At 37.6% G+C, this 26,986-nt stretch overlaps 1 protein-coding gene across 1 annotated transcript in view; it reads right to left on the reverse strand.

Moving 5' to 3' along the window:
- TEKT4 (tektin 4) overlaps positions 1–26,986 on the reverse strand; it is a 53,571-nt gene that overhangs the window by 9,010 nt on the left and 17,575 nt on the right. The window contains exons 2-5 of the mRNA XM_075831591.1: positions 22,275–22,345; positions 17,573–17,716; positions 4,164–4,386; positions 968–1,122 (exon numbers count right to left, since the gene is read on the reverse strand). Of these exons, the coding sequence (XP_075687706.1) occupies positions 968–1,122; positions 4,164–4,386; positions 17,573–17,716; positions 22,275–22,345 (593 nt within the window). The remainder of the gene's footprint in view (positions 1–967; positions 1,123–4,163; positions 4,387–17,572; positions 17,717–22,274; positions 22,346–26,986) is intronic.

Below are 26,986 nucleotides of genomic sequence, written 5' to 3' on the forward strand. Positions count from 1 at the left end.
GCCAAGTTTGACAACCCGAGTCTCCAGCTGGTACGAGGCGCATGCCATGTTCTTTCTTGGAAAAGACACGTTACATGTCAAAAAGCCTACAAAAAGTCTTCCCACCTATGACATATCTGATCCTGTCTGTGGCACATCTAGGGCCCTAGTGCCAATCTTGGCCTCAGTAGACCTTTTCCTACTTGACTATGTTCTCCGCTATCTCTTTAATATGGGATATCATTTATAGCCCTCTCTTATGACCAGTCTGACTAATCTAAACATTAAAGGGGCTTTCCACTTTTTACGAACTGTTCTGATCTGCAGGGAAATCTGGCAGCAAGTGTTCAGTTTCCCAGCAGCGCCACCACAGGAGAAATGAAGCATTACATTGTGCCCATTGAAATCAATGGGCTGTCCAAGTAATACACGGATGTGCCGTGTCCTCCACAGGAAGGGACACTCTTTGTAGCCTCTCTCTGATCTAGCCAATTGATGAAGGTCCTGAAAGAGTGACTCAACTCTATTAACTCAGAAAGCTCTAATAGGGTAATTGAAAATTATTTTCAAAGCCAGACAATCTCTTTAAGGCCATAGGATGCCTTCTACTGAAAACTAAGGGCAATGGGATGACCACTATACCAACTTTGTGGTTGGTGATAAACTGGTGCCCTGGGTAGCTTGACCAAGATGGACAGACCTAAGCTGAGCTGCCAGACTAAGAGCGACCACCCAACGCAACTGTATAGCAAGTGTTTCGGAAAAGCTCATGAACCGAACAGGTGGAAGAAGCCATAAGTTGACTCAACAGCCGAAACGGTTGACCAGTTTCACTAGAATAAAGTATTGGAAGCTCAAGTTCCCAGTCACCACCCATTAAGGTGCTATGACCAGGACATGGTCATCATGAGAGTCTGATGAAGGTAGCACTGAGTGACCAATCCCAGGAACAGAGGTTGGAGTCATTTCCCCAATTTCTTGCACTTACCGGAACTGTACGGGATCCCGGCATAGTTCCACATTGGGCCTGTAGGATCTCTGATAGAGCCGAGTCTGAGCAACTTTCATAGGAGCCTCCTTATCCTTAATAGACTGCTTGAGAGCAGCGATATTATTCTCCTGATCGCCGATCTCCTTCAGGGTCTGTGCAAAAAAAAAAAAGGAAAGAAAATCTACATACATATAAAACCACGGCTCTTTTCTTATACAGAACCTCTTTTTATTTAATCAAAGTAATAACTGCTCTGTAGCCTTGGTAGGTGCCCAAATATTTGCAAGGATATGATCATGTATCGCCAGAAGATCGAGCAAGAAATATGGAACATGTCAATAGTCTCAGGCCGCTGCACATACAGCAAGAAATATCAGCTCCGCTCACGTCCTACTCAGAACAGTCACTTTATATTATATGTGGCATTAAAGGGAGGGCAAAAAGATTTACAGAGTTTTCCACTTTGGACAATGTTTTTTTTTTTGTTACTAGTGTCCATTGAAGATAAGTGTAATCACTGAGACGATCAGCGATCTGCTGTCATCTACAAGTGTTCAATTCCCCTGTAGCGCCGCCACAGGATAAATGAAGTATTACATAGCTCCCAGTGAAATCAATAGACTGTCTGTGTAATGTACAAATATTCTGGGTCCTTCAGTGAAAGATGCTCTTTGTTACCACTAATAGATGGTCCTATTTGGAGGACCTACTCTATTAAAGTGGTGTCTCATCAGGATGGAGACCTGGTCCGGCTCCTGCCAAGCCCACCAAACAGGTGATTTTCCCAGGGCAAGCTGTATCCTGATGGACATTGTAATACATAGATGGCTCGAGTCCAACAGAATGGGAGCCACTCAAGTGGTTCCCTGTACTAGCTAATAGAGAGGTCCCGAAGCAGACAGGGGGCCCTCTATGACATCTATATGACCTAATAAGGCATTAAACAGGGGTTGCCTTCATGCAATGAGCCCCTTGAACTCTCTTTTTTGAAACCCACCAACCAGTCAGTTAAAAATGACTCATGTGAATGGGGGCAGCCAGACCCCCATGGGCGTCCACTTTTAGTGTCAACTAGATTGGCCATGTTAGATTTTCATCCATATGTACAGAACCTCCCCGACATGGGGGCACCAGAGGTAATTGTGTTTGACAGATTCCATCCCTTCTTACGTTATAGGAAATAATATATACACTTTGTATATTAAAGAGCAGGAAGGATTTCAATTTTAACCTGGCTCATGTCTGTATATGGCCAATTTTGGGGCAAAAAGCTAATTTTTTGGCTTAAATAAGAGTTACTTTGTTCGGGCATCAAGAATCCAGTGGCAGTCATTTATGAAGAATCTGAGCTGCTCATTGCTGTATAATAGATGCATGGTGTGCAGAATCCTGGATGCAGCTCTAGTTGTGACTGGAGTAGAAGAAACAACGCAACGCAACAGCAGTACAAAACAAGTAAAGTATTTGCAGTGTCACATTACTTCTATATTTAAGGTGTCGTTTCTAGACTGTGGGGTAATTGCATAGATAACAATTCCTTTATAGGACAATCCTAGTGTTTTGTACCTGGAATCTACCTGCGATTTGGAGCCTGAGGCAAACGTAGGAGGAGTGAGGGTCCCATATCAGATTACAACGTGTCCCTCATTATCATTGGGTTAATTTCTACACCCCTGTTTGAAGGTCATGTAGAGAGTGGGGTGCAGAAAACCTGAGCTGGGGCCTTCTTTCTCTGGGGGCCCCTGTAGCGGCTGTATGGGCTCTCTGGTATTTGACCTACACTCCAGAACTCCTCCATGCATGTAATTAGTTTGCACATTGTCCTTGCAGTTATTCTAAGTATCTGCATATTAGGGGACACTTCACAGATGTCTCCGTCTTCTTCACATTACTCCGCCAGGTCTCGCTAATGAACAAGTGTTTGCGGCAGGATGAGCCGCACGATCAGAGATCGCAAAACAAACAAGTGAAACAAACAGCGCCCAAGTTCCTGGATTAATGATCCGTCAGGCGACTGTTGACTGCGAAGGTTGTTATGGAAACCAAAGGGAAACGCGGCACGGGGCAAAAGGGCCAAAGAAAATATGGGAGTCAATTAATTGCGCTCAGAATCGTTACAAAACATGTACAGAGACGAGGAATTATCGTAACGGTGAGAGATCAGAAGAAGAATACAGGGAGGGATGGATGGATGGATGGATGGATGGATGGATACCTCCCAACCATATATGGACAGTGGCTACTCCTGGAGTGGAATCCCCAACCAGAGTCGGCAACGGGGATTCCGCTCATATATGGACAGTGACATCAGGTCTTCCCTCTAGGAGCGGGAGACCCGGCCTATGCCCTGGCTGGGGATTTCGCTCCTAGAGGGAGTCCCGATGGCACTATCTACAGAGGGTGGGGGTGGCGCTAGCTTCAAGGGGGGTGTGGCACTATCTACATGGACACTGTGGCGCTATATAGGTGCACTATCTACGGGGGACACTGTGGCGCTATGTACCTGGGCACTATCTACATGGACACTGTGTCACTATCTACAAGGGCAAAATCAGTAAAAATCCATCTAGCACAGCATTGTTTGCAGTGTCCTCCAGCACCCTCTAAATATTGAATAAGAGAAAAAAAACAATTACACTGCCACCATGAGGCAGGGCAGGGGTACTACATGCTTCTATGGGACAACTTCTAATGGCTGCTATTAAAGTGCCCATTTAGGGCTGTCATTCAGCTTTTCACTGATCTCAAATGGTATCATTATAAATCTGTATCATTATGCAGTTACATTTCCCTATACTGCTCCCTCCACTCCTATTCTGTGTCAGTCTTCACTGTAGTTCTGACATTGTATTCATGAACTAGGAAGGTCAGGATGAGCAGTGCTGCAGGACTGGAATGCTGGGAGGGCATATTCTGTGTCTTTCGCCATTTTAGGAGCGGTTAGCAGGACTGAAGAGTCAAATGACCATGGAAAAGAACATAAAATTACTTTCAAGGATTGAGATCTACCAGGAAGACATGCAACCAATGAAAAATACCCACAAATAGTTAAATCATAAAACATGCTACTACCACTTTAAATGACAGAATCCTGCCGATCCGTGGTCTCCAACCTGTGGCTCTGCAGCTGTTGCAAAACTACAACTCCCAGCATGCCCAGATGAGGAACTGTGGTCTATGGAGACAGTCTTACCTTCTTCAGGTGCTCCTCCAGCTTTCTTTTGGCGTCTTCTACTTCCTCGCATCGTTTGGCGAAGGCGTTATTGACCGTATCGCACTGGGAGCGCAGGTCTTCAGCCGTGTCCTGCAGAATATTGTCAATCAGGGAGCGCAGGTTGATGGAGTCCATTCTCTCTCTTTCAGCCTTGTAGATGTTCTCGTGACTGTACTGAGCCCAAGACTCTGGTGTCGAAGTGCTGGAAAAAGTGACTTTATTAAAGGGATTGTCCAGGATATCAATAAGAGAATGTTTCATGGTGTGCTAAGACAACAGAAAACCAACTGTGCCTCTCTGATGACCCCAGTGTTTACAATGCTGAACAGCTGGATGTGGATAGAACTGTAGTGTAACTGACAACTTTGCTCTGCCAAAGTCCTGGGCTAGGAGATCAGTATGATTCCTCCTTTGCCACTGGTCCACTTGGTCCGACACCGCTCTGTGTTAAGTGGTCTATAGGGATGACACATCAGCTGACGGCGGCAGCCAATTGCTGCCTGCCACGCAGATGTTGGGTCAGCTTTAGGGTATGTTCACACGGCCTATTTACGGACGTAAATCGGGCGTTTTTGACCCGAATTACGCCCGAAAATAGCGCCTTCATAGCGCTGACAAACATCTGCCCATTGAAAGCAATGGGCAGACGTTTGTCTGTTCACACGAGGCGTATATTTACGCGCCGCTGTCAAAAGACGGCGCGTAAATAGACGCCCGCGTCAAAGAAGTGACCTGTCACTTCTTTGGCCGTAATTAGAGCCGTTATTCATTGACTCCAATGAATAGCAGCGCTAATTACGCCCGTAATTGACGCGGCGTTCAAGCGCCTGCACATTCCGTTACGGCTGAAATTACGGGGATGTTTTCAGGCTGAAACATCCCCGTAATTTCAGCCGTTACGGACCCCCGCCGTGTGAACATACCCTTATTTTCATGAACCCGGAGAACCCCTTTAAAGGAACAGTTCAGGCAAAACTGATACACAGTGTTATGCCTAGTACAGGGCCTGAGGGGCGTGGCTAATCTCTTTGGTGTTCTTTGAATCGCTGTGTCATGCTCCTCCCCCTCAGGCCCTGCATTAGGCATAACGCAGTGTCACAGTTTTGCCTAGAGTATTCCTTTAAATCCTTTCACCTAATGGCCAGGTATAAGTATCTGTTTAAGGAGGTCCTTAGTCCAGACCAAGCATCTACTGGCACCACTGACCACCCCAAAGCCATCAATTACTTAAGGTGTGGCCTAATTAATGGGCGGAGTCTAAAACCTACCACCAAACCTACATGCTTCTGAGCTGTAATCTAGTACTGCCACCATGTCAGGCCCCAGGAGATCACATTCTTGCTGGATTTAACTATATCCACTACCACAAAGACAATGTTTTGGCCTGGTGAGAGTCTTCTCCAAGACCACCACATAGACAACAGCAAAGTCTATTAAAGGGGTTGTCCAGAACTGTAAAAAAGTGTCTCCTTTTTTTTTTTCTAGAAAGAGCACCACTCTTTTCCACAGGCTGTGTATGGTATTGCAGCATGCAAGTGAATGGAGTTGGCCTGTAATACCAGACACAGCCCATGGACAAGAGTGGCGTTCTCTTTAGAAAAAAAAAAAGCTGACCCCTTTTTTTTTTTTTAAACCTGGAGACCCCTTTAAGGAGAAATTATGGAGTTTGAAGGTGGGACGATAAGAAGCTCCGTCTTGCTGGAGTTCCCCTTTAAATTGTTGGTAATTTCCTAATATTGAAGTGTCAGGCAGGTGCAGGATAGAGCTCTGCAGATGTCAGGTATGTCACACCAGCCGATCAAAAATCAATTAGAATCGGTAATGGAGAAAAGCGGCGGCGATAATTCTCAGACGTGGAAACAAATCACTCGAAGAAGCTGAGGAGCCGGGCGACTCCGAGATATGAAGACAAACACGGCGCCTTCTGTGAGAGGACTGGGGTGTGAATGATGCAGAGAGGGCGAGTCCAGTATAAAATGTCTGGAAGGCCAGATTCACACGAACGTTGCGAACATCGGATGTTCACGTCCGTTTTTCACGTCGAGGTGCATCCGTGCTGTACGCTGCGGGTCGCGTTAGACTGGAGTCTATGGAGGGATGTCTGAAGCGCCAAAAAATAGAACATATCCCATTTTTTCACTAACCCTTCACACGCTGCATTGAAAGAACGGTTGTGTGGACAGCCCCATTGACATACATAGGTCCGTGTGACATCCATTGTTTTAACAGCCGTCACACGGACTCCATATACACTCGTGTGAAAAAAGGCCTTAGTCTGCCACCTAGTGGTCCGCAAATCCTGATAATCTGCAATCGGCAACAAGGAATTTACCGGACGTTGGGCGCCCCAGGTCCTCAGAGCAGCGACACCAACATCAACATAACCAGAGCCGGGTGAAGGGGGGGGGGGTCTGAAAAATGTGGTGGCAACCCCCATACCACATTTGGGACCCAGACCCCATCTGACCCCTATTGCAGATGTTATCATTAACCCCTTCACTGCCCTAGACCAGCAGGGATGTTATCATTAACCCCTTGACTGCCCTAGACCACAAGGGATGTTACCATTAACCCCTTCACTGCCCTAGACCAGCAGGGATGTTATCATTAACCCCTTCACTGCCCTAGACCAGCAGGGATGTTATCATTAACCCCTTGACTGCCCTAGACCACCAGGGATGTTATCATTAACCCTTTCACAAGCCACTGTTTTAGATCACATAGAATTTTACCATTCTCGACTACCAGGGATGTTACCCATCGATGCCGGGAAATTACGACTATCCGGCTGTTTCCAGAGAGATAGCAGCAATCTTTTTTGCAGTGATTATACTTTCTTAATATGGCAAGTTGTACGTTTCCGGTTTGCTGGTAGAAGAGGGTCTATCCGCTGTCTCTGCACAGGGGCCCTCAGTTATCTATGTCTGCCCCTGGCTGAAGGGCCCCTAGCTCAAGTTGTTGGAGGCCCCCGGGAATGTACCATCCTTATAATTCGGCCCTGTTTATGACATCGGTATGGGGGCATTGGAGACCCTAAAGTTGAGGAGCCCTGAAGATGTGGCGAAGAGGTGGAAACATTTTCGTGAGAGAGATCAGTATATATGTACATGTCCGTTAATGCGCAATTTCAATTATATCCTGAAGATGCCAGATTATCAGATTTCTACTATACAATATACGGATAACAGGAATCTAAGAGCACCGGCAACTTTTTAAAGGGGCACTCCACTTTTAATTCAATTTATTAGTCAACATACTCTACATTATAGGAATAAAGAAAGCTTTACACTGATTTTTAGTTACAGCATGTTTTATCCTCCAGTCACACACAAAGCAAAAGTACAAATCCTGTGGTTGTCACTTTGTGTGGGTTATCGCTGCAGTCATGAAACTAAGATCAATCAGTCATGTGACCTCTTCCCGTTCACTGCACTCCGGAAACAGGAAGCCAAGAGCACTTTATATTGAGCTTTGGATGTTACTGGAGTATAAAATATGTAACCTAAGTGTAAGATATGAAATATTTGTCCAGTTATTCAATATTTTATATAAACATTGAGGTATTGTTTTTAAAAGGGGAGTTTCACTTTAAGGCGGCCATAGCAGAACTAAGACGTCAGATGAATGCCGACCTAACTGGGCTCTATGGAGTATGGAGTATATATAGTATTAATGGCCTATGCTGCATCTTATAATTTAAATTCCCACCTCCCTTATTTGGGAAGGGCCTACAGCATTACTCATCCTGAGCTTCCAGGTTCAGGAATAGAATTCCAGAACTGCAGTGATGACTGACACACAACCAAAGAAGAGCGGAATCGGGGAGGGTGACGTGACTTTGCATAAGAATTCAGGTTCATAGGCCATTCAGAGTTTATGGAAAGCTTGGTATTATAATGGGGGGCACAAGTGGAAAATAATATATTGCAGATTGTATTAATTTTGTTAAAAAATTTTAAATAGATATTCAATGCATATTAGATTTATTAAATTACTGTGCCTGGAAAGATTATTGAGGTGGAGGAGAGAATAATGAAGTAAAACCAAGAACAATGGCGCTCGTAAATAACGTTTTCTTTACTGCTCCGGGTGATTAATGAGCATTTAATGTTTTTGTTTTTTTCTGCCGACTGCTATTGAGTTCTGCTGCCTGGGCCCGGATGGAGATCAGTCCTCCGCTTATCATTTAATAGGGGTGAAACCTGAGTCACCCAAATAAAGATCCACCCAAACGTTATAGAAATACTAATGTGCCATAAAGAGACATTTATAAATACATCAGCGGCAAACAGCGAGAGTCTACGACGGATCATTCATTTGTCAATGTCATTGGCTAATAGACCTATGAAGAAAGGAGTCGTACAGAGAGCATTGTGATTCCCAATGAATTTATATCTCGCTATAGGAGAAGCGTGACGATGTAACGTGTAAAACCGACATTACGTTTTCTTTCCTTGTCTTTAACAGGATAATCTATGTCCCGAAAGATCTAATTTAGCATTACTTTCTGCAGACGGCCCTGGATCATAAATCACATTGAATGTTGTCTATCGCTAAGCAACACAACAACCAGAACTATCAGAGGGATACAAAAAAAACCTGTTTTTGAGATAAGGATCTGCTGCCATCTAGTGGTCATTTATCAGAAGAAAGACATTTAGGTGGAGTGCTGTATAGAGGGGTATGTCTGGCCAACATAGATAGTATAATAAATATAACTACTATAATACTGCCCCCTATATACAAGAATATAACTACTATAAAACTGCCTCTATATACAAGAATATAACTACTATAATACTGCCTCTATATACAAGAATATAACTACTATAAAACTGCCTCCTATATACAAGAATATAACTACTATAATACTGCTCCCTATATACAAGAATATAACTACTATAATACTGCCCCTATATACAAGAATATAACTACTATAATACTGCCCCCTATATACAAGAATATAACTACTATAATACCGCCCCCTATATACAAGAATATAACTACTATAATACTGCCCCCTATATACAAGAATATATCTACTATAATACTGCCCCTATATACAAGAATATAACTACTATAAAACTGCCTCCTATATACAAGAATATAACTACTATAATACTTCCCCCTATATACAAGAATATAACTACTATAATACTACTCCTATATACAAGAATATAACTACTATAATACTGCACCCTATATACAAGAATATAACTACTATAATATTGCCCCTATATACAAGAATATAATTACTATAATACTGCACCTATATACAAGAATATAACTACTATAATACTGCCCCTATATACAAGAATATAACTACTATAATACTGCCCCCTATGTACAAGAATATAACTACTATAATACTGCTCCTTATATACAAGAATATAACTACTATAATAATGCCCCCTATATACAAGAATATAACTACTATAATACTGCTCCCTATATACAGGAATATAACTACTATAATACTGCTCCCTATGTACAAGAATATAACTACTATAATACTGCCCCCTATATACAAGAATATAACTACTATAATACTGCCCCCTATATACAAGAATATAACTACTATAATACTGCCCCTACATACAAGAATATAACTAATATAATAATGCCCCTATATACAAGAATACAACTACTATAATACTGCTCCCTATATACAGGAATATAACTACTATAATACTGCCCCCTATATACAAGAATATAACTACTATAATACTGCCCCCTATATACAAGAATATAACTACTATAATACTGCTCTTATATACAAGAATATAACTACTATAATACTGCCTCCTATATACAAGAATATAACTACTATAATACTGCCCCTATATACAAGAATATAACTACTATAATACTGCCTCCTATATACAAGAATATAACTACTATAATACTGCCCCCTATATACAAGAATATAACTACTATAATACTGCCCCCTACATACAAGAATATAACTACTATAATACTGCTCCCTATATACAAGAATATAACTACTATAATACTGCCTCTATATACAAGAATATAACTACTATAATACTGCCCCTTATATACAAGAATATAACTACTATAATACTGCCCCTATATACAAGAATATAACTACTATAATACTGCTCCCTATATACAAGAATATAACTACTATAATACTGCTCCCTATATACAAGAATATAACTACTATAATACTGCCCCTATATACAAGAATATAACTACTATAATACTGCTCCTATATAAAAGAATATAACTACTATAATACTGCCTCCTATATACAAGAATATAACTACTATAATATTGCTCCTACGTCCTATGTACAAGATTATAACTACTATAATACTGCTCCTATATAAGAATATAACTACTATAATACTGCCCCCTATATACAAGAATATAACTACTATAATACTGCCCCTATATACAAGAATATAACTACTATAATACTGCCCCCTATATACAAGAATATAACTACTGTAATACTGCCCCTATATACAAGAATATAACTACTATAATACTGCCCCCTATATACAAGAATATAACTACTATAATACTGCCCCCTATCTACAGAATATAACTACTATAATACTGCCCCTATATACAAGAATATAACTACTATAATACTGCCCCCTATATACAAGAATATAACTACTATAATACTGCCCCATATATACAAGCATATAACTACTATGATACTGCCTCCTATATACAAGAATATAACTGCTATAATACTGCTCCCTATATACAAGAATATAACTACTATAATACTGCCCCCTATATACAAGAATATAACTACTATAATACTGCTCCTATATACAAGAATATAACTACTATAATACTGCCACCTATATACAAGAATATAACTACTATAATACTGCTCCTATATACAAGAATATAACTACTATAATACTGCCTCTATATACAAGAATATAACTACTATAATACTGCTCCTATATACAAGAATATAACTACTATAATACTGCCCCCTATATACAAGAATATAACTACTATAATACTGCTCCTATATACAAGAATATAACTACTATAATACTGCCCCTTTATACAAGAATATAACTACTATAATACTGCTCCTATATACACTAATAAAACTACTATAATACTGCCCCTATATACAAGAATATAACTACTATAATACTGCTCCTATACACACTAATATAACTACTATAATACTGCCCCTATATACAAGAATATAACTACTATAATACTGCTCCTATATACAAGAATATAACTACTATAATACTGCCCCCTATATACAAGAATATAACTACTATAATACTGCCCCCTATATACAAGAATATAACTACTATAATACTGCTCCCTATATACAAGAATATAATTACTATAATACTGCTCCTATATACACTAATATAACTACTATAATACTGCCTCTATATACAAGAATATAACTACTATAATACTGCTCCTATATACAAGACTATAACTACTATAATACTGCTCCTATATACAAGACTATAACTACTATAATACTGCCCCTATATACAAGAATATAACTACTATAATACTGCCCCCTATATACAAGAATATAACTACTATAACACTGCCCCCTATATTCAAGAATATAACTACTATAATACTGCCCCTATATACAAGAATAGAACTACTATAATACTGCCTCCTATATACAAGAATATAACTACTATAATATTGCTCCTACGTCCTATGTACAAGATTATAACTACTATAATACTGCTCCTATATAAGAATATAACTACTATAATACTGCCCCCTATATACAAGAATATAACTACTATAATACTGCCCCCTATATTCAAGAATATAACTACTATAATACTGCCCCTATATACAAGAATAGAACTACTATAATACTGCCTCCTATATACAAGAATATAACTACTATAATATTGCTCCTACGTCCTATGTACAAGATTATAACTACTATAATACTGCTCCTATATAAGAATATAACTACTATAATACTGCCCCCTATATACAAGAATATAACTACTATAATACTGCCCCTATATACAAGAATATAACTACTATAATACTGCCCCCTATATACAAGAATATAACTACTGTAATACTGCCCCTATATACAAGAATATAACTACTATAATACTGCCCCCTATATACAAGAATATAACTACTATAATACTGCTCCTATGTACAAGATTATAACTACTATAATACTGCTCCTATATAAGAATATAACTACTATAATACTGCCCCCTATCTACAGAATATAACTACTATAATACTGCCCCTATATACAAGAATATAACTACTATAATACTGCCCCCTATATACAAGAATATAACTACTATAATACTGCCCCATATATACAAGCATATAACTACTATGATACTGCCTCCTATATACAAGAATATAACTGCTATAATACTGCTCCCTATATACAAGAATATAACTACTATAATACTGCCCCCTATATACAAGAATATAACTACTATAATACTGCTCCTATATACAAGAATATAACTACTATAATACTGCCACCTATATACAAGAATATAACTACTATAATACTGCTCCTATATACAAGAATATAACTACTATAATACTGCCTCTATATACAAGAATATAACTACTATAATACTGCTCCTATATACAAGAATATAACTACTATAATACTGCCCCCTATATACAAGAATATAACTACTATAATACTGCTCCTATATACAAGAATATAACTACTATAATACTGCTCCTATATACACTAATATAACTACTATAATACTGCCTCTATATACAAGAATATAACTACTATAATACTGCCCCTTTATACAAGAATATAACTACTATAATACTGCTCCTATATACACTAATAAAACTACTATAATACTGCCCCTATATACAAGAATATAACTACTATAATACTGCTCCTATACACACTAATATAACTACTATAATACTGCCCCTATATACAAGAATATAACTACTATAATACTGCTCCTATATACAAGAATATAACTACTATAATACTGCCCCCTATATACAAGAATATAACTACTATAATACTGCCCCCTATATACAAGAATATAACTACTATAATACTGCTCCCTATATACAAGAATATAATTACTATAATACTGCCTCTATATACAAGAATATAACTACTATAAGGGCAAAGCCCCACGTGGCGGAATTGCTCTTGAATTCCGCTGCGGACACTCCGCAGCTTTAATCCGCAGCGGAGCCGTTTCTCCATTGCCTTCCACTTCTTTTTAGTAGGCTTCGTTTAGACGTGGCTGAAAATTCCGCTGCGGAGCATAGGCTGCGGTGCGGAATCTGGTGTCCGCAGCATACAATGGATGTTGCGGAGTTGTGGCGGACTGGTTGCGGACTCATTGCGGAAGTTCTCCATTGACTTCAATGGAGATTCTAAATTCCGCAATGAAGTCCGCAGCTGTCATGCACATGTTATGTGTGCTGCGGATGCGTTTTGCTTTTTTAACTTGACATTTCTTCATTCTGGCTGGACCTATGTATTTCTAGGTCTACAGCCAGACTGAGGAAGTCAATGGGGCTCCCGTAATTACGGGAACGTTGCTAGGAGACGTCAGTAAATAGTCACTGTCCAGGGTGCTGAAAGAGTTAAGCGATCGGCAGTAACTGTTTCTGCACCCTGGACAGTGACTACCGATCCCAATATACAGCAACCTGTAAAAAAATAGAAGTTCATACTTACCGAGAACTCCCTGCTTCTGTCTCCAGTCCGGCTTCCCAGGATGACGTTTCAGTCTAAGTGACGGCTGCAGCCAATCACAGGCTGCAGCGGTCACATGGACTGCCGCGTCATCTAGGGAGCCGAAAGAGGGACGCGTCACCAAGACAACGGCCGGTAAGTATGAAATTTGTTTACTTTCACTAGGGAAAGTGCTGTCCCTTCTCTCTATCCTGCACTGATAGAGAGAAGGGAAGCACTTTTACCGCAGTCCGCAGCAGCTAGTCCGTATCAATTTACTGCACATTTTGGGCAGATCCGCCACAGAATCTGCAACGCAGATTCTGTGCGGCATTGATGCGGACAGCTGCGGAGGAAACCCGCCACGTGGGGCCATGCCCTAATACTGCTCCTATATACAAGAATATAACTACTATAATACTGCTCCTATATACAAGAATATAACTACTATAATACTGCCCCTATATACAAGAATATAACTACTATAATACTGCCCCCTATATACAAGAATATAACTACTATAATACTTCCCCCTATATACAAGAATATAACTACTATAATACTTCCCCCTATATACAAGAATATAACTACTATAATACTGCCCCTATATACAAGAATATAACTACTATAATAGTGCTCCTATATACAAGAATATAACTACTATAATACTTCCCCCTATATACAAGAATATAACTACTATAATACTGCTCCTATATACAAGAATATAACTACTATAATAGTGCTCCTATATACAAGAATATATCTACTATAATACTGCTCCTATATACAAAAATGTAACTACTATAATACTACCCCCTATATACAAGAATATAACTACTATTATACTGCCTCCTATATACAAGAATATAACTACTATAATACTGCCCCCTATATACAGGAATATAACTACTATAATACTGCCCCTATATACAAGAATATAACTACTATAATACTGCCCCCTATATACAAGAATATATCTACTATAATACTGCTCCTATATACAAAAATGTAACTACTATAATACTACCCCCTATATACAAGAATATAACTACTATAATACTGCCTCCTATATACAAGAATATAACTACTATAATACTGCCCCCTATATACAAGAATATAACTACTATAATACTGCCCCCTATATACAAGAATATAACTACTATAATACTGCCCCTATATACAAGAATATAACTACTATAATACTGCCCCCTATATACAAGAATATAACTACTATAATACTGCTCCTATATACAAGATTATAACTACTATAATACTGCCCCTATATACAATAATATAACTACTATAATACTGCCCTCTATATACAAGAATATAACTACTATAATACTTCTCCTATATAAGAATATAACTACTATAATACTGCCCCCTATATACAAGAATATAACTACTATAATACTGCCCCTATATACAAGAATATAAGTACTATAATACTGTCCCCTATATACAAGAATATAAGTACTATAATACTGCCCCCTATATACAAGAATATAGCTACTATAATACTACCCCTATATACAAGAATATAACTACTATAATACTGCCCATATATAGAAGACTATAATACTGCTCCTATATACAAGAATATAACTACTATAATACTGCCCCTATATACAAGAATATAACTACTATAATACTGCTCCTATATACAAGAATATAACTACTATAATACTGCCCCTATATACAAGAATATATCTACTATAATACTGCCCCCTATATACAAGAATAGAACGACTATAATACTGTCCCTATATACAAGAATATAAGTACTATAATACTGCCCCCTATATACAAGAATATAGCTACTATAATACTACCCCTATATACAAGAATATAACTACTATAATACTGCCCATATATAGAAGAATATAACTACTATAATACTGCTCCTATATACAAGAATATAACTACTATAATACTGCCCCCTATATACAAGAATATAACTACTATAATACTGCCCCTATATACAAGAATATATCTACTATAATACTGCCCCCTATATACAAGAATAGAACGACTATAATACTGTCCCTATATACAAGAATATAACTACTATAATACTGCCCCCTATATACAAGAATATAACTACTATATTACTGCCCCTATATACAAGAATATAACCACTATATTACTGCCCCCTATATACAAGAATATAACTACTATAATACTGCCCCCTATGTACAAGAATATAACTACTATAATACTGCTCCTATATACAAGAATATAACTACTATAATACTGCCCCTATATACAAGAATATAACTACAATAATACTGCTCCTATATACAAGAATATAATTACTATAATACTGCCCCTATATATAAGAATATAACTACTATGATACTGCCCCTTATAAACAAGAATATAACTACTATAATACTGCTCCTATATACAAGAATATAACTACTATAATACTGCCCCCTATATACAATAATATAACTACTATAATACTGTCCCTATATACAAGAATATAACTACTATAATACTGCCCCTATATACAAGTATATAACTACTATAATACTGCTCCTATATACAAGAATATAACTACTATAATACTGCCCCTATATACAAGAATATAACTACTATAATACTGCTCCTATATACAAGAATATAACTACTATAATACTGCTCCTATATACAAGAATATAACTACTATAATACTGCCCCTATATACAAGAATATAACTACTATAATACTGCCCCCTATATACAAGAATATAACTACTATAATACTACCCTCTATATACAAGAATATAACTACTATAATACTGCCCCCTATATACAAGAATATAACTACTATAATACTGCCTCCTATATACAAGAATATAACTACTATAATACTGCCTCCTATATACAAGAATATAACTACTATAATACTGCTCTTATATATAAGAATATAACTTCTATATTACTGCCCCTATATACAAGAATATAACTACTATAATACTGCCCCCTATATACAAGAATGTAACTACTATAATACTGCTCCTATATACAAGAATATAACTACTATAATACTGCCCCCTATGTACAAGAATATAACTACTATAATACTGCCCCTATATACAAGAATATAACTACTATAATACTGCCTCCTATATACAAGAATATAACTACTATAATACTGCCCCTATATACAAGAATATAACTACTATATTACTGCCCCCTATATACAAGAATATAACTACTATAATACTGCCCCTATATACAAGAATATAACTACAATTATTGATATAGAATTCTGGGTTAGAAAGGGGATCACACAGGTGAAACATATGTTTCAGAATGGAGAATTATTAAAGTTTTCCATTATCCCTGGGTTATTATTCTAGGTTAATAGAGGGGGTCCCCTGATCAGGACCCTCATCTCTTGGTCAGAGTGGAGAGCGGTTACATAGAGCGTCTCTGGAGGACCTGTCCTGTCCTGCATTACACAAACAAGACATTGATATGAATGGACACTGTGTAATAACTAATTTCCCCTGTGGTGGAGCTACAGGGAAATGAAACACTTACTGCCAGGTTTCCCCCAGATTACAGATGAGCACTAGGGGGAATTTTGCAATGAACTTATTGTCAGGAGACCCTTCTAACAAGTAGGGATTGTACAAAGTAGAGAACCCCTTTAATGTCAGTCAAATATAACTCCACCTTCACATTTTTGGACTTACTTGTCCTCAAATTTAGATGAGTTGTGATGAAACTGGATCTCGGTGCTTTGATTATTGTATCTTCCGCACTTGTTGTCAATGTCGTAAGCCTCTACCTTGTCTGACCAGTCCATCTCCAGCTTCTCCTTGGCGTCTCTGTTCTGCCTGAAGGGAAAGAAATCATGTTGTGAAACAGAGAAGGAGTATCAGGGTCCATTGTTAAAGGGGTTGTCCATAAGGGGGAGTCCTGCCAGGGTTGGTGTCCAAATCTCAGCATCCTCGGTGTCACGAATGTCTACATATAAACCAAGTTTATAGAGGAGGATGATGAAGTGTCCCAGAGCTATAAAACCCCTGTCCTGGTGACCTGGTGGTCTTCAAGTTATGATACTGGAAAAATGAGACGTGGACTTGGTCGAGATTGGTTGTTCTGGACAACAAAGACAATTTCTGTCTTAGTCTGCTTTGGTACATAAGGTTCAAACACCTTAAGGGGGTTGCCCAGTTTAAAAAACCCATTCTCATACACTCTATTAGGGCATTATAAGTTAATAGAGGGGGGGTCCTCTGTTCAGGATCCTCTTCTCTTGGTCAGAGTGGGGTGCGTTTACAAAGATCGTCTCTCATTCTGGAGGACCTGTCCTGTCCTGTATTACACAAACAACTCATTGATATGAATGGACATTGTGCAATACTTAATTTCCCCTGTAGTGGCACTGCAGGGAAATTGATCACGTACTGCCAGGTTTCCTCACAGATTACAGCTGATCGCTGGTGGTCCCAGCAGGAGGACACTTTGTGATCACCTTATTGTCAAGGGATCCTTCTAGCAAGTGGGGATTGTCCAGAGTGAAGAACCGGATAGCATTGTATGTATTTGTCCCCTTTCGAATTGTTGGCGTCATCCATTTCTGCTTCATCCAATAGCATACAATCAAGCATGCACCTATGTAATTACTCTCGGACTGGCCCACCAGAGAACCAGAGTATAATCTGCTGGACCCTTCCCCTTCTGCGGGCCCCTCTACCGATGCTGTACAGGCTCATAATACTCCATTACTCCATAGACATGCCTCAGCAGTAGAATAGGTTGTACAGAAGAGCTCAGTAGCCTTCATCATGGCACAATCATATGATGCCGCCACATCAAGATCTGATTATCAGAAGAGTAGAAGCTGCCAAAGAAGGAGCAGCTCCATATTAATGTCCATGGTCTGGAATGAGATGTTCAACAAGGACCTAAAGACGTGAATACATTTTAGGTGTCCACCTACTTTTGGTCATGTAGGGTACATTATATGTCAACTACGGTATTGGTCTGCTCTCCACCCCCCCCCCCCCCCCAGCACCATTGGGATCTACGTAGGTCTGCAATGTATTGATTTCAGATTTCTTCCTACACTCCAGATACTCGGAATCTACAATTAGTGTCGCTCGACAGTCAAGAGAATCTGACGGTCCAGCATCGGCCAAAGACGATTGGCACAAAGGAAATCGGGACCAATGGGATTCTGGATTTCCATACGGGATTCCGTCTTAGATATCCGTAAATTCGGGTCCTGCTATTTGGGTTTCCCAATGCCCTGACAATCCAGAATCATGCTGGACTACTGGAATAATGCTGTAGGTTACATTGGAAAGTTTCTCTAGTTTTATGGCAGCGTCTTCTCACGGTTGAGGGATCTTCTCTGACCTTCACTATGTGTTCTCTTCTAGTCTTCAGTATTTTAATCACTTGCCTTCGAAGACTCCGACTCCTTCATATCAAAAAGGAGTCCTCATTAGTCGCTTGCCTCTTATCCCCCTTCCTTGTCGCTCTATCTCTCTGCTATTTCTTATATTGCCTTAACCGTTTCCTCCATGACCTGGAAGACAATTTTAAGATTTGTCTTGGAGCTTCAAAGTCATCTTAGATGTTCTTCTCCTTTATATCCTGTCAGTCACCTCCAGGAGCATCCAGCTGTCATTCCATCCATCAGTCATATCTGCCTCTCCTATAACCTCCGATCTCCCTCTTCTCTGACGTTCTCCGTCTCGGGAACTTCTTGTCACACATGATCAAAACCAGCATCTTCTGTTCTTCTCTAGATACTTTCCGTCAGCCGACTGTGAGTGACTGCAGGCAAACCAAGCTTAATTCCGCATTGAAAGTACACCTATCATTATAAGGTGTTTTACCTAATCTGTAGTACATGTGACTCTAGGAATCTTAGTCATATATCTTATTAGGGTAAAGTGGCATCTTCTTCACCTTCCTGCAGCCTGAAGCCCCCATCTCCCTGTCTGCAGGCTCGCTGTAAAATGTTGAGAAATAACTTCAGTCCCCTAGAAAGACATCTACAAATACAAGTAGGAGAGGGAGGAGGGGGATGCAGCTGCAGTTTCTTCCTGTCTGTGACCCAGCATGCTGTGAGAGGGGAGGGAGGAGGAGCAATGATAAATATTATTGTCTTAGAGGGCTGAGCACAGCACTAACATTACACTATGAGGCACCCGTCCACTCAGCAGACATGGAGAGAGAGAATAGTGTGAACTGAGCCTTAGACACAATTCCTGGTTGTATAAGACACATTTAGGGTATGTTCACACAGGGTCGATACGCGCGTAAAAGCACACAGCGTATCCACCCTGTGCGCCGCAGGGAATTTCAGCTGAAAAACTGCACCAAATTGCGGTGCAGTTTTTCTACTGGAATGGCTGCTGCCGAAAATAGCAGGTAAAAAAAGAAAATAATTCATGCTTACGTAGCCATGGCGACGCGCCCCTCCACCGTCCTGCAGCCCGGCCTCCTGGGATAAGGTTTCATCCCATGTGACTGCTGTAGCCTGTGATTGACTGCAGCGGTCACATGGGATGAAACATCATACCAGGAGGCCGGCCTGGACGAAGAATCAGAATGCTGGGTAAGTATAAGATTTTTTTTTTCTGAGTTGCGTTTTTTGCGGCGAAATCGCAGTATTCACGCTCCATGTGAACTGACGCCCTACAGTTACCTAAAGAGAGACAGTAACATTATGTAGACTTTAAAGGTAGAGAAAGGATTTTTATTACATTTATAATCTTCAGTTTTGACTTTGTGCCGTGCTCGTGATTGTCAAGTGCGTTGCTTACAAATGACACTGTACGTGCAGTACTGTCAATAACCAGCAGGAGGTGATAGAATGGCGCAATAGAAAACACAACATATAACTTGCATCTGTGCAGATCCGTGTCGCGACTTCCGTTCATAACGTAGGACGGATCAATGAATCTATTACACTATTGAAAGTTAATGATTAAGCAAAGTCTTAAGGAATCGGATGGTAAAACAGACAGAGGAGATGAACGGTGACTCTTATCTCTTCCCAGATCCTGTGTTTTTACATCTGCTGTTTAGATAGGCCTATAACCTATCAGTGAAATTCAAGGCCGGATAGTGTAAAAACCACTCTTAGACTTTATTATAGACTTACAGGCTTCTTAAAGGGACAGCGCGCTGCTAATCTGTTTAATAGAAGGACGATCTATAGAATGAATGACCTCAGCGTAGCAGCTACTCATGTACATACTTGCCAACGTTAAGAAGGACCATCAGGGAGATTACATTTCTTACCTTAAGCTCCACCCATTTGTATAGGACACACCCCCGACTTTTCAATCATAAATAGTGCATATGACCCCCTTCATCCCAACCCAAAATAATACAGACCCCAGACCAGACCCCCTAAATAATTAATACAGACCGCCCCCAAAGAAAAATATACCCCAGATCCCCTAAATACAGACCCCAGAATCAGGGTGGTGTTTGCGGTGGCCACGCCTGGGTGTAACGCGTATATTTAAAAGACGCAAAACGTCCAGGTTACTTGCCACCTCTTCAAAGACCCCAGGAGGTCTCCTGTTTTTCCCGGGGTCTCCCAAATATTCCAGGATTGTTGGCAGTAAGACTATAAGTGACGTTCCATACAAGAATAAATCAGTATGGAGCCCATATCCCCTAACACCCCCCCCCCCCCCCATGGTTTGCTCTGGAATCTATTAAAAAAGGGGAGATTATCGGACTGTAGGCAGAGCGTCTCCTATAAGACAACTTCTGGAGGGCACAATAGGCATCGGCGCCAAGGCAAGACATTGAGATATGTGATCTATACAGACAAACAAGGAACATGAGACCCGCTGGTAAAGGACTGCGGCTGCCAATCACTGCCAAAGTATTCACAACTGGGACGTAACATGAATCTCAGGCTTTATACCCAGAACCTAGAGAGAGGGAGCAAGAAAACGGTTAATATATAGAATACATGCCCCCCCCCCCCCCAGGAAACTGACCAGGCAGCAACCACCTATACATTGCCAATCATAGAGAGAAAGAGACTGTTGTGGGAGTCAATCACTTCAGAAATTAATAGTAAGATTTACCTTTAAAAAAAAACAAGAAACTCTGATTAATGGTTATTTTTACAAATGTAAAGTGGAAAACATACTTAATATAAGATTCAGCCACCAGGTGGCAACGTATGATAAGAATAAACTATGGTGTAATCCAGCCAATCATAAGGAAGGTGGAAGTACTGGTTATTATCATTTATATTCTATAATACCGCGCATGACTGGAAGAGCAGGATGAAAACAGACGAATTCAGGAACCGGTGCCAACATTTTTCTGTTTTCCCCGATATATGATTTATATCAAACAAAACTATTCTGGCAAATGACACAAGTAAATCACAGATCTCATTATTACCTTATCTGCTGGATAGCTTGTTCCAGAGTCCTTTTCAGAAGATCTTGAACATTTCTAATCAGTTCTACCTCCTTCGTAATAGAAAAAATATATATTATAAGGACTTATAAACCAGATGATCTTAGAAATATCTGCTATTATTTTCCCTGTGTAGAAAAATATAACTACTATAATACTGCCCCCTATATACAAGAATATAACTACTGTAATACTGCCCCTATATACAAGAATATAACTACTATAATACTGCCTCCTATATACAAGAATATAACTACTATAATACTGCCCCCTATATACAAGAATATAACTACTATAATACTGCTCCTATATACAAGAATATAACTACTATATTACTGCTCCTATATACAAAAATATAACTACTATAATACTGCCACCTATATACAAGAATATAACTACTATAGTACTGCTCCTATATACAAGAATATAACTACTATAATACTGCTCCTATATACAAGAATATAACTACTATAATACTGCCCCTATATACAAGAATATAACTACTATAATACTGCCCCTATATACAAGAATATAACTACTATAATACTGCCTCCTATATACAAGAATATAACTACTATAATACTGCCCTCTATATACAAGAATATAACTACTATAATACTGCCCCCTATATACAAGAATATAACTACTATAATACTGCTCCTATATACAAGAATATAACTACTATAATACTGCCCCCTATATACAAGAATATAACTACTATAATACTGCTCCCCATATACAAGAATATAACTACTATAATACTGCCCCCTATATACAAGAATATAACTACTATAATACTGCTCCTATATACAAGAATATAACTACTATAATACTGCCCCCTATATACAAGAATATAACTACTATAATACTGCCTCTATATACAAGAATATAACTACTATAATACTGCTCCTATATACAAGAATATAACTACTATAATACTGCCCCCTATATACAAGAATATAACTACTATAATACTGCCTCTATATACAAGAATATAACTACTATAATACTGCTCCTATATACAAGAATATAACTACTATATTACTTCTCCTATATACAAAAATATAACTACTATAATACTGCCCCCTATATACAAGAATATAACTACTATAATACTGCTCCTATATACAAGAATATAACTACTATAATACTGCTCCTATATACAAAAATATAACTACTATAATACTGCCCCCTATATACAAGAATATAACTACTATATTACTGCCCCCATATACAAGAATATAACTACTATAATACTGCTCCTATATACAAGAATATAACTACTATAATACTGCCTCCTATATACAAGAATATAACTACTATAATACTACCCCCTATATACAAGAATATAACTACTATAATACTGCTCCTATATACAAAAATATAACTACTATAATACTGCCCCCTATATACAAGAATATAACTACTATAATACTACCCCCTATATACAAGAATATAACTACTATAATACTGCTCCTATATACAAAAATATAACTACTATAATACTGCCTCCTATATACAAGAATATAACTACTATAATACTGCCCCCTATATACAAGAATATAACTACTATAATACTGCCCCCTATATACAAGAATATAACTACTATAATACTGCCCCCTATATACAAGAATATAACTACTATAATACTGCCCCCTATATACAAGAATATAACTACTATAATACTGCCCCCTATATACAAGAATATAACTACTATAATACTGCCCCCTATATACAAGAATATAACTACTATAATACTGCCCCCTATATACAAGAATATAACTACTATAATACTACCCCCTATATACAAGAATATAACTACTATAATACTGCCCCCTATATACAAGAATATAACTACTATAATACTGCCCTTATATACAAGAATATAACTACTATAATACTGCACACTATATATAAGAATAGAACTACTATAATACTGCCCTATATACAAGAATATAACTACTATAATACTGCACCTATATACAAGAATATAACTACTATAATACTGCACCTATATACAAGAATATAACTACTATAATACTGCCCCTATATACAAGAATATAACTACTATAATACTGCCCCCTATATACAAGAATATATCTACTATAATACTGCTCCTATATACAAGAATATAACTACTATAATACTGCCCCCTATATACAAGAATATAACTACTGTAATACTGCCCCTATATACAAGAATATAACTACTATAATACTGCTCCTATATACAAGAATATAACTACTATAATACTGCCCCTATATACAAGAATATAACTACTATAATACTGCCCCTATATACAAGAATATAACTACTATAATACTGCCCCTATATACAAGAATATAACTACTATAATACTGCCCCTATATACAAGAATATAACTACTATAATACTGCCCCCTATATACAAGAATATATCTACTATAATACTGACCCCTATATACAAGAATATAACTACTATAATACTGCCCCCTATATACAAGAATATAACTACTATAATACTGCCCCCTATATACAAGAATATAACTACTATAATACTGCCCCCTATATACAAGAATATAACCACTATAATACTGCCCCTATATACAAGAATATAACTACTATAATACTGCCCCCTATATACAAGAATATAACTACTATAATACTGCCCCTATATACAAGAATATAACTACTATAATACTGCTCCCTATATACAAGAATATAACTACTATAATACTGCTCCTATGTACAAGAATATAACTACTATAATACTGCTCCTATATACAAGAATATAACTACTATAATACTGCCCCTATATACAAAAATATAACTACTATAATACTGCCCCTATATACAAGAATATAACTACTATAATACTGCCCCTATATACAAGAATATAACTACTATAATACTGCCTCTATATACAAGAATATAACTACTATAATACTGCTCCCTATATACAAGAATATAACTACTATAATACTGCCCCCTATATACAAGAATATAACTACTATAATACTGTCCCCTATATACAAGAATATAACTACTATAATACTGCCCCCTATATACAAGAATATAACTACTATAATACTGCCCCTATATACAAGAATATAACTACTATAATACTGCCCCTATATACAAGAATATAACTACTATAATACTGCTCCTATATACAAGAATATAACTACTATAATACTGCCCCTATATACAAGAATATAACTACTATAATACTGCCCCTATATACAAGAATATAACTACTATAATACTGCTCCTATATACAAGAATATAACTACTATAATACTGCTTCCTATATACAAGAATATAACTACTATAATACTGCCCCCTATGTACAAGAATATAACTACTATAATACTGCCCCCTATATACAAGAATATAACTACTATAATACTGCTCCTATATACAAGAATATAACTACTATAATACTGCCCCCTATATACAAGAATATAACTACTATAATACTGCCCCTATATACAAGAATATAACTACTATAATACTGCCCCTATATACAAGAATATAACTACTATAATACTGCCCCCTATATACAAGAATATAACTACTATAATACTGCCCCCTATATACAAGAATATAACTACTATAATACTGTCCCCTATATACAAGAATATAACTACTATAATACTGCCCCCTATATACAAGAATATAACTACTATAATACTGCCCCCTATATACAAGAATATAACTACTATAATACTGCCCACTATATACAAGAATATAACTACTATAATACTGCCCCTATATACAAGAATATAACTACTATAATACTGCCCCTATATACAAGAATATAACTACTATAATACTGCCTCCTATATACAAGAATATAACTACTATAATACTGCCTCCTATATACAAGAATATAACTACTATAACACTGCCTGCTATATACAAGAATATAACTACAATAATACTGCACCTATATACAAGAATATAACTACTATAATACTGCTCATATATACAAGAATATTACCACTATAATACTGCCCACTATATACAAGAATATAACTACTATAATACTTCCCCTATATACAAGAATATAACTACTATAATACTTCCCCTATATAAAAGAATATAACTACTATAATACTGCTCCCTATATACAAGAATATAACTACGATAATACAGCCCCTATATACAAGAATATAACTACTATAATACTGCCCTCTATATACAAGAATATAACTACTATAATACTGCCTCCTATATACAAGAATATAACTACTATAACACTGCCTGCTATATACAAGAATATAACTACAATAATACTGCCCCTATATACAAGAATATAACTACTATAATACTGGTCATATATACAAGAATATTACCACTATAATACTGCCCCCTATATACAAGAATATAACTACTATAATACTGCCCCTATATACAAGAATATAACTACTATAATACTGCTCCCTATATACAAGAATATAACTACTATAATACTTCCCCTATATACAAGAATATAACTACTATACTACTGCCCCTATATACAAGAATATAACTACTATAATACTTCCCCTATATACAAGAATATAACTACTATAATACTTCCCCTATATACAAGAATATAACTACTATAATACTGCACCCTATATACAAGAATATAACTACTATAATACTGCCCCTATATACAAGAATATTACTACTATAATACTGGCCTCTATATACAAGAATATAACTACT

The sequence above is a fragment of the Rhinoderma darwinii genome, chromosome 6, assembly GCF_050947455.1.
Source record: "Rhinoderma darwinii isolate aRhiDar2 chromosome 6, aRhiDar2.hap1, whole genome shotgun sequence".
NCBI lineage: Eukaryota > Metazoa > Chordata > Amphibia > Anura > Rhinodermatidae > Rhinoderma > Rhinoderma darwinii.